The sequence below is a fragment of the Phragmites australis genome, chromosome 12 (assembly GCF_958298935.1).
Source record: "Phragmites australis chromosome 12, lpPhrAust1.1, whole genome shotgun sequence".
Lineage (NCBI taxonomy): Eukaryota > Viridiplantae > Streptophyta > Magnoliopsida > Poales > Poaceae > Phragmites > Phragmites australis.
Genome location: NC_084932.1, coordinates 5153925 through 5164214, shown reverse-complemented (window position 1 = coordinate 5164214; position 10290 = coordinate 5153925). Strand labels below are relative to the sequence as shown.

Below are 10290 nucleotides of genomic sequence, written 5' to 3'. Positions count from 1 at the left end.
TTAGCCAGCGGATAGCGGGAAAGTTGGTAGAGCGTTAGGCCCTAGTCCATGACACTGACAGTGCCAGGTTAGCACATAGCATTTGAATGATTGTATTTTACCCTTTCTTATGCAAATAGCCCTTCTTAAATTATTGTATCCCATGTTAGGTACACCATCATGACAACAAACATAGCTGAGGTGTTCAACAAAGTCCTAAAGGGTGTACAGGGCCTCTCATTGTGTGCCATCATTGAGATCAAATTCTATAGAACAACAGACTACTTTCGAGGTCGTGGTAATGTTGCTATGCAGTGCAGCACGCGATTCGCACCTAAGGTAGAGGATATCATATTCAGAAAGAGGAACAAGGCACACTTTCATCGGACTAGGATCTACGACCTGGCCAACAATAAAAGTTCATGTGCTGCCACAGGTATGCTTTAGGGTATAGTGCACGGGACACCATACAGCAATGTCAACTTGAGCCTCGCAAGGTAAAGTGCACATACAATGAGCCAAAACTGCATCATATCACATGCTCCCATGTCTTCACCGCTTGTATGGATATGGGTGGCAACGACGGATCATAATACATATCATTGTACTTCACAATAGATGCATTGAGGAGCACATGGCTTACAAAGATGTGTTCCTTCACCATCGGAATTAGCTACGAAGCAATTGAGGGGCCTAAGTGGGTACCTTATCTCCGAGCACAATGCACGGATCCTGGAAGGCCTAGAGCTATGAGGCTGCAAGGTGATATGGATGTAGCAGATGTTGTTAACTGCCTACGCAAGTGCAAAATTTGAAAACAAGCTGGCCATGACAGAAGGACTTGCCCGACACAACAGTAAATTATCAGGCCACTATCGTATTGTATTGGATTAGAGTTGTTGCAAGTTAGTTTATTTTATGAAGTTATTCGCAAATATGGTTTGTATTCTAAATTATTATTCACCTATTAGTTATACTACCTATTTTGTAATATATCGCAAGGTACTAGCATAACAGACGATGTTTTTTTATTGAACCATGAAGCTTGAAATTATTGTTATGGCTCATGGTAGTCTTCTCGAGCTTTTTCAACAGCGGTACGACGAGAACCATAGGGGAATGGTGATTTTCATAGGGTAAGAGGTACCACGATTATATATGCTTTTTAATTGCTATGATAATTTGTTACTTATTGATAACATGTATTAGATACCTTTGCATTTGCTTCCATTGCATGCTTGGAGTGTCCATACGATTGAGAAGTTAGACCCTCGATTCCACAAGCCACTCGCATGGGCAGGACAACTACCTTTCGCTCTCATGATGGTCGAAGCTCCCATGGCGGGCGGTGGTAGGACACCTCTCCCACCGATTGAGGCGGCATTGCTCACTGGTCTCGTCGACCGGTGGCGCCTTGAGACGTACACGTTTCATTTTCCTTTTCATGAGATGGTTGTAACATTGAGGGACATGGCCATGCTGACAGGACTACCGATCAGGGGCGCCCCGTTAGTAATTCCACGACTAGAAAAGGAGCAGTAGAAGAGTTACATTGAAAGCATGTAATTAATTTGTTATGTAATGCACTTCAAATGTTCTAGCACTATTCAAGTTTCATTGACCCTCTGCATCTTGTAGGTTTAGTTTGCAATATAACATGAAGGATGTTGGACTCCATGCCTTGGATTCATGGGCTGCCAGAGTTTGGTCCATGCCCACCGGATACGAACGATGCTATAGTTATACAGCACTAGGTGTATATGTACATCCTGCTAGGAGGCATCATGTTCTGCAACACAACAGGTGATTATGTCCTCTCATATATTGTATGGTTAGCGGGTCAACTCGTGTCATATCCTTATGAGCCGACATCTTACAGCTAGGGATCTGTTGTGCTTGCTACAACCTACAGAGGATTGCGTGCTGCAACCCAGCGGTCAAAGTAGAATGGATCTATTATAGGTTGCCTACACCTCTTATAGCTATGGAGTTGGGAGTACCTCCCGGTTTATTGGCCTTGGGTGAGTAAGAGCTACTATCCAGTCCCTATCTCTGATGACAATGCAGATGACATGATGTCTGTGATGGGGTATTACTGGATTCACGCCAGGCTGAGATGGAGTCAGCAGCAAGACTACGGTAACTACTTCTAGGTGATCAGTAATATGGAAATCCTCAGTGCTGATCTCATGGAGTGGGATCCATGGCGTATGGCACAAGTGGCCAAAATTGCGACTGGAGGGCTCATCGCATCCTCTTGTTTGCATGACTCAGACGTATGAATGACCAGATGTTTCTCGTTGTACATGAACAATATTGAATTATATTCTCCTAAGCGTGTACAGAAGCAGTTCGGGTGCCAATAGGTGGTGCCAGTACCTCACTCACAAGACGCCAGATAGGTGCACGAGTAAGTGTGTTATTGTACATAGCATTAGTATCTTAGGTGATCCATGTTAAGAAATTATAATTATTTATGTCACATACAGGAGGAGCGCACAGCTGAGCGAAGGCATGCAGGACTGGGCATCCATGAATTCTGAGCACATACAGAGGTGAACGGAGTTAGCCGCGGCATTCCTGTTGGATAATACGATGATGCCACGTGACTGGGAGTACCTTTAGAGGTACTGTTCACGCACGCGTGTCACCTTACTCAGCGGACATGTAGAGCCGGCCCCCAGACCCTTCCCTAAGGATCATGCATGCCTTCTTCATATTATAGTAAGTGATGCGGTACTTCTAACAATTTTCATTAGTTAAACCTCCATACTACTGATATGGACCTCATCTTATATAGACCAAAGAGGCGTATAAGATGCATACGTAGGCGGAGCAAGTTTGTGAGGAAGCAAGTGGGTCATAAACATGGAGGGATTAGAACCTTCTTAAGGACTACATGAGGACGAGATGGTCCCGCTTGCTGTCTGTTATACGTGTTCTAGGTGGTTATGCCACGCGTTAGAGGGAGTATGATCTACCAGCCATGGACCCGTCCCGTGCCTCCCATAGCAGGTGCTCATCCAGTGCCTGTGGGGAACCCGTTCGAGCACAGTCACGAGAGACACATTCGACTGCGAAGCATCGTGTGTCACATTCTGGTGCTGAGGCAGCAGGCTCCTGAACCCGAGTAGTGTACACTAGGTTCATAGCCCCTGCAGTGGACACAACCTCCTCAGACTTTGATGACACCTCCGCCCGCAGCGTCGACTCATCAAGGGGACGTCATTGACTGCATGAAGGAGACGCCTGAATGGAGCAGCACGCAAGATTTTGACTGGACTACTGCAATACAAGCCGCTAGCTTCACCGAGCTCCTTAGCGGATAGTACCCACACTATCATGATGCACCTGGGGTTCATAGTGGTACCAGCAGGGTGAGCCTTTTTGGCACACCAGACTCTATCGGAGCAAATACTAGAGGTGTCCACACTTCCGAATGAGGATCCTTTATCATGGTACATGTAGGGCCGAGTTTACAGATCTAGATACACGTTTGGTGGGGGGTCCCATAGCGTAGGATGATGAAGATGATGAGCAAAGGCACACGTGGCCGAGGCCAGTGCAGGCTGCTGGGATGAGGGCCACACACCCGCCATACGCTTACACTCCTTGGGATTACATGCAGTGTCGTCATCGTTGAGTAGCTAGTGCAGTTGTTCGGTGCACTTGTACTTGCTCCTGGCATATGTATTATTTGCTTTATTATTGTAGTCATCTCTATTATGTCTTATTCGCTGTATTGTTAATGTAATTAATTTTAATTTATTTAATGTTTGTCAAATAATTATGGCACATAATTTTATTTATTAGTTATTTCTAAGCATTGTTACATATTAATTATGATATTTAATACTTGTTTAATGTTTAATCATGGATTCATGCTTTGGTGCAGAGCCACAACGTTGTAGTCAAGGATCAATAAATCTATGGCGGGATATTATAGCATAGGCTTTTTATGGACACCTACAACGATCGATATAGCATTTAATACATCTTTGCAGGTTGGTGTATGTAGGGAAATATGATCCCTTCAAGAAGAACAACCTAATCCAAGTTGTGTCTAAATTACATGCAAGATCCTTCTGGTCTGCGTTAACCACTCTGCTCCATCATGTAACCACCGACGACCTTAGGGCCCTATTGCACAAGCAGCATCAAAGGTATCTCAGGGTGTGCGAACTAGCCAACCATCCTTCTGTGCTAGGTTTCTCTAGGAGGCAAAGAAGGATAGTGATGTTGTCCGACCAGTCTGCAACCCATATTCAAGTTCGTTATTTTCTATTTGGTCATCTTACTTATCTTTTTTCCATTGATTCGAATGCTCATCTTTTGTGTTAGGCGTTCCCGAAAGACGTAGAGTTCATCAACAAAGACATCACAAACTTCTTGGTGATATATATGCTCTTCGGCGGGGGTGTGATGCCTGTTTCGCGTAGAAGACGATGAAGATCAACGAACCAAAGTGGTACTGGGGCGCCCACAACTACTCAACCAAAAAATAACAAAGGTGATAAGGATGATGATTTCATGCCGCCAATGCCTCGACGTTCCAGCAGCAACATAGGAGAACGTTCAATGAACACTGCAAGAGGATGTGCTCCTACCATCATAGCTAAAGATGACGACGACGACAATGATTTCATACCACAACAACCCCTCCTTCTGTAGCCTCCATCTTCGGAGGACACTAATGACCCTGAAGATAATGGTGGATTTACTAGTACCCATCCTTACAACTTCCAATTATCATCTCAGAGACGATAACCATTTTACCCTGATAGCATTGACTTACACAATTGGCATTCTTCTGCTAATTTGCATTGTCATTTTCCACCACCATCTTAAGATGATCTAAATCTTCAACAGCTATGCAATATACTTCTTGAGATCAATGATACAAGGAGGAACATTGCCATACCGTTTCATGCTTCAGCAACAGGGATAAGGTCACGAGTCTCAGCAACAATATTTGATCCGTACCTGTTCATCTATTAATTTTGTTGCCTGCGGACGAAAAGTGTTAGTAAGCAGTTGTCAAACGTGTCCCTGCTTAGATCATTTGGTGGATGATCTTTAAATAGTTGTATGACCCTTCTCCATCTAACACACACATGATTTTTAGGAAGACTACTACACTTCGTGAGATATGTTCATACCTATATCCTGATTCAGGCTTTAGACACGAAATGACCACACGATAGAGCTTTAAACATAAAATGACAATATCTCTGTCCTAAAATGACAATATGACTCTTTCTCTCTCTATCAACGAACGCAACAGGATTCCCTAAGACCCACCCTAACATCGCAATAACTCTTCCTTGAACGTGCATTGTCAGCAACACAAACTCAACTCACATCTACTTTTGTTTGATGCGATGAGTGTAATGAGCGCTAAAAGCAACTTAGTACTGATATGTAAAGAAAAAAAGATTAATAAAAATGAATAAATGCTAGTAGTTGCAGACTAAGAGAGAGCTGGAGAGAGAACATGCATGCTACTGCCGCTATGGATCACGTATTATATGGATGCATACAAGTAAAGTTGAGATTTACTTTCCATCATATATCTAATGTGAGTGTAGCTAGCTATAGGTGGTAGGTACATAGCTATCGTATGCAACCGGATTGATTGCAGAGCCTTCGCACTATATAAAGTAGAGGTGATAAAAGACAGCACACGACAGAGGTGACAACGTCATAAGATCTGACTGTATTCGATACCTTATATACTAAATACGGTGAACACATAAGGTACCAAAAATACTCGGCTATTTTTCTTAATTTACAGCGTGATGCATGATAAAACTGGAGTATTAAACTAGCTAGTCCACCAACCGCCACCAACCATCCATCACCTGCAGACAGCACACGCCATACTCTGACCATGAGGTCATTAAGAAACCAAAAGCTCCCCAACCCATGCCCTTCCTCCGTGGCACTTTTATCCCCTTCATTAACACCTTTTCCATCGCTTCTACCTACCTACATAACCAAACGAATAAAGGCATCTCACATGCTTCCAACAGTAGCAGATTCAAAGCTACAGAAGCTCTCTTTCCTCCTCTCTTTCTCCCCTGCCTAAAAATAACCGGTGAGAGGGGCTTGCGCACTCTCCGCCCCCCACGGTGAATCCGCCCCTGCTTCCAACTCCTTTCTGAATTAAAAAACCGCCCCCTCCTTTCTGACCAAGTGGTCATGTGCCTGCAAACATTCAAGAACCTAACTCCCCATAACCACCAGCACGAAACCCATTCACTTTCGACATCACTAATCAACTTCTCATCTTTGTCAAGGGCATCAACAAAGGCACAAAACCAAGTTGCAGACTTGCAGTGGCAAGATCAGAGAAAGCATTTTGTAAGCTCCCAAAAGGCATGTTTAGACTGGTCTCATCTAGCTGAAAGATCATGAGCTATGGTACTGCACATCAAAAGTAGGGAAGTTACAAGTTTAGTGTCAAAAGACAAGAAACAAGAAGTTGGTAGCAGCTGGCCCAAGGCCACGTCTGTCCCCAAGCTAGATGATCTGATGAAGAGGCATGATCACTTTGTCCGAGGCTGCATGCAAACGACGAAAGAAGACCACATTTCCTCATAACCATGTTACAAAGAGCTAAGCATGTGTGGATTTTAGTTAAACTATAATTGCCCCTCCCTCACCTTATGTCACTAATCTTACACTATTAGCCTCTATAGCAGGGCGCTGCTTGCAAAAAGCTGCGAGCCCATTGCTCCTGCCTGGAGGAGGCGCCGCCGCCGCCGCAGACGCACTCGACGCCCGGCCGGTACCCGAGGCTGTTCAAGCATAAGCATACCGTCACATTGTTGCCTGCTGCGGTCGCCGCCGCTTCTTGCTTCGGTGGCTTGTTGGGCTCCTCGGACGGCGGCTGGTAGGGCGCTAGGCTGATGGACAGGTTGAGGTCGATGTCGAGGTGCCGCGGCGGCGGCGGCGTGGAGGACCGGTGCTCGTCGTCGCTGCTGTGGCTGCACGCCTCCGGCGAGTTAGACAGAACTCCGGCAAAGTGATCCTGCTGCTGGTGGTGATGGCCTGGAGCAGCGGCCAAGTGCCGTTGCGCCTGCAGCTGGTACTGCTGCTGCTGCTGTGCCGGAGCGGTGGCGGGTGCGGCATTGAGCGGCCGGTGGGTCTGCGGGTCGATGCCGCGGGCGAGGAGCTTCCGCTTGATGTGAGTATTCCAGTAGTTCTTGATTTCGTTGTCAGTCCTCCCCGGCAGCCTCCCGGCGATCAGCGACCACCTGATGAGAATAATATGATCAGAAAAATGCATGCTTTCTTGGCAGTTAACCTTGATTCCTTGGTGATTCCATTGTTTGATCTTTACGCACGATGTCTTACTTGTTTCCGAACAGCTCGTGGAACTTGATGATGAGCTCGTCTTCCTCCTCAGTGAAGTTGCCGCGCTTCAGGTCCGGCCTCAGGTAGTTGATCCACCGCAGCCGGCAGCTCTTCCCGCACCTCAGCAACCCTGCAACCATCATTTCCATCAACCGTACGCATATCCATGAATCCATCCACCTTGTAAACTCACACATCCTCTTCATATCCAGACGCATATATACATGCAAGGCGGGTGCTCAAGTGATTCGGACGTACCTGCGGCTTTGGGAAGCGATCTCCAGCAGCCCTCGCCATGGGCTTTGATGTAGGCGATGAGCCGCTGGTCCTCCTCCTTGGTCCAGGCGCCCTTGTTGGTGTGAGCTTGCTCGCAGCACGGGGACCTTCCCATGCTGGTAGATAGATGCTTACAAGTTACAAGTGTGTATGCGCCTCGACGCCTAGATATATAGGCACAGATTTCTTCTCCTCCTCCTCTTCTTGTTGTGGAGTAGAGTCTGAGAGGAGGAAGAAGAGAGGAGTGTGTGTTGTTATTGTTGTTGTTGGCGTTGGTGTTTTGTGCGAGTTTTTTTTGTGAAGAAGAGAGAGGGGAGCGAGGAGGTGGTTGGTTTTATACGAGGAGGAGAGTAGAGGAAGGTGGAGGAGGGAGAGGGCCCCATTGACCGGATCGATGTGAGCCATTTGACCGAGTTGGTGCGATGAGAGAGAGAGAGAGAGAGAGAGAGAGAGAGAGAGAGAGAGAGAGAGAGAGAGGTGGGCGAATGGTTGGAAAGCCGGGAGCGCTGGATTTGGTAGGTAGGTAACTAGGTACGCTTCGCTTGAGTGCCCTTTGTCCTATCCCCTTTCCATTTTTTCCTCTCCACTTGGTGCTTCTCGCTTGTATTTTATTTTTCAGTTTGTTTCGGGAGGGTGCTCGTTAGGTGTACCCAATAAGCGTACCCAGCTGAGAGTAAGTGCTTCCTCGTGAAATTTGAGTGAACCATTGTGGCAGTTTTGTTTTTGGTTAGGTTCATGTTTTCAATAAGGATTAGTTGAGAACATTTGTGTTCCCAATTATTTTTATTCCAATGTAATTGACTTTGCATGGTATACATTTTCCCCCTAATGATTTTTACTGAAAGCTCTTGTAGCATTTCAATTTTTTCCCACGCAAATATTTGAATGTATTTATTGTAGAAATCGTTTTGGTCATGTCCTGATTTGTTGCATCAATATGTTTCGCAACATAAATCAAAACAGCTACATGAATACAAAATGAAATGAATGAATGGAATGAATTCAACCAAAACTAAGTTGCGAAAGTTAAAAATTATTTGCAAACGTTTGAACGTATAACTTTTTGCCCATTTACAGATTTAGGGAACTAACAATATTCCTATAAAATTTCATCGTTCAAGTCCTATGAAAAATGACTAAACGGTATCCAGTCTAGATGACTGGTGAATCCAATGTTCTTCCTATGGTAATCCTTCCCCTTAGTGCATTTTCTAAATAGATTCTCACTGAACAATAATGTCATGCCAACAAGATTTGATTAAGCTTGAGGAACAAAATTGAGTCATTGCCAATTATGCCATTAGAAATGAGCAAAGAAACTAAGGGAAAACATAATAAGTTAGACGTACTCTAGCATGATGACACCTAGCTAGTAGATATGGCAATGTCTAGATGGTTGTTGAGGTGTTAATTCTATGTAATCATAGTTATTATGAGGACAGTTCAAGTTAATTATATATTTTTTGGAAAAGGAGTTTTATAAGTTTTATCATTATATAAGCCGATACAACCACACATGAATTTACTCTTACGTAACTAAAATGCATATAGTTACTCAAGTAAATTATATGAATCAATCTCTCTCTCTCTTTCATATCGTGTTCATTTGTTCGTATGCCATCTTGCTGCCTTGCAGACAGGGTATGGTAATTAGGTACCACATGCTAAAACTCTTGTGTGATTTGCCTTGTGTTGCTAATTTGCTATTGAAATTTTTTAGCTGAGATGCATTTGTACTGCCCATGACTGAAACTTTGAGACAGAGCTGTTGCTTGACGAAAGGAGGACAGCTGAGTTGGAAACAATCTTCAATGTATCCCCATCCACTTCCAGTCTACTGGATTTTTTTGGAGTACACATCAGCGGCACATGGTGATGCTTGATGTGCATGGAAAGTGTATATTCCATAGTCTGACTCTACAGGACATTGCTTGTTTTCATTTTTCAATATCCCTGTATACAAAAAATTGTCTGTACTTCTGACTCAATTCACAGTTAATTTTATTTTAACTGAAGTATATATTACTTTCTAATATATATATTTCTTTATAAGTAAAATATATAATATTTTTTAAGATGTATATACTCTTTTCTAAACACCATTAAAAGGAGAAGTATGTACCTTGAGGGTACAAGAAAAAAAAAACTTGCTATATATATATATATATATATTTCTTGTAACTCACCTACCGACATTTTTTTTGTAGCACCCCACGCTAGCTCTCCTCCTTTCTAAGGTTCTAGAAAACCCAGCAGCATGTCTTTGTGAGTGCGATTGTGCACGAAAGAAAGCAGAGAAAGGAAAAGAAAGAAGCAAGCAAGAAAAGAAGGGGAGAATCTGATCAATTTGGTGAGCTACCCTCTTCCCTCTTGACATGGAGCAAGATGCGCTCTTGTTTAATCCACTGCTACAACTTTATTCCGGGTTGGAGTATTGTATGTTGCAGGTAGGGTACAAGCTTGCACTCTCCCATGCGTGAAAGGATACAAGTGGATACACAATGAATAATTTTGGATCATTATTTAGTTTATTTTTTCTTTAACTTAATTAGGTAGGAGTGAATTTTTAGTTTATTTTTTAGTTTTAGAACAATCCAATGATTCAAAATATAAAAAATTGCATCCCTACCGGCGTTACACTACACCGTATAGTATATTACCAGGTCAATGGCATAT

At 43.8% G+C, this 10290-nt stretch overlaps 1 protein-coding gene across 1 annotated transcript; it reads right to left on the bottom strand.

The window, feature by feature from the left end:
• Positions 1–6379: 6379 nt before the first annotated feature.
• Positions 6380–7927, bottom strand: LOC133887453 (myb-related protein 308-like). Its single transcript, XM_062327411.1, has 3 exons — positions 7597–7927; positions 7339–7468; positions 6380–7238 (listed from the first exon to the last, which is right to left on the bottom strand). Exons 1-3 carry the CDS (start codon positions 7727–7729, stop codon positions 6668–6670), a joined length of 834 nt encoding a protein of 277 aa, XP_062183395.1. The 5' UTR covers positions 7730–7927; the 3' UTR covers positions 6380–6667.
• Between the last annotated feature and the right edge of the window lie 2363 nt (positions 7928–10290).

What these genes read in the sequence shown, in the direction of transcription:
- LOC133887453 (XM_062327411.1), bottom strand. Translation starts at nt 7,729, where the DNA reads ATGGGAAGGTCCCCGTGCTGCGAGCAAGCTCACACCAACAAGGGCGCC. An exon ending in ATCGCTTCCCAAAGCCGCAG is followed by an intron (nt 7,469 to 7,596) that starts GTACGTCCGAAT and finishes TGATGGTTGCAG; the next exon opens with GGTTGCTGAGGTGCGGGAAG. An exon ending in CACGAGCTGTTCGGAAACAA is followed by an intron (nt 7,239 to 7,338) that starts GTAAGACATCGT and finishes TATTCTCATCAG; the next exon opens with GTGGTCGCTGATCGCCGGGA.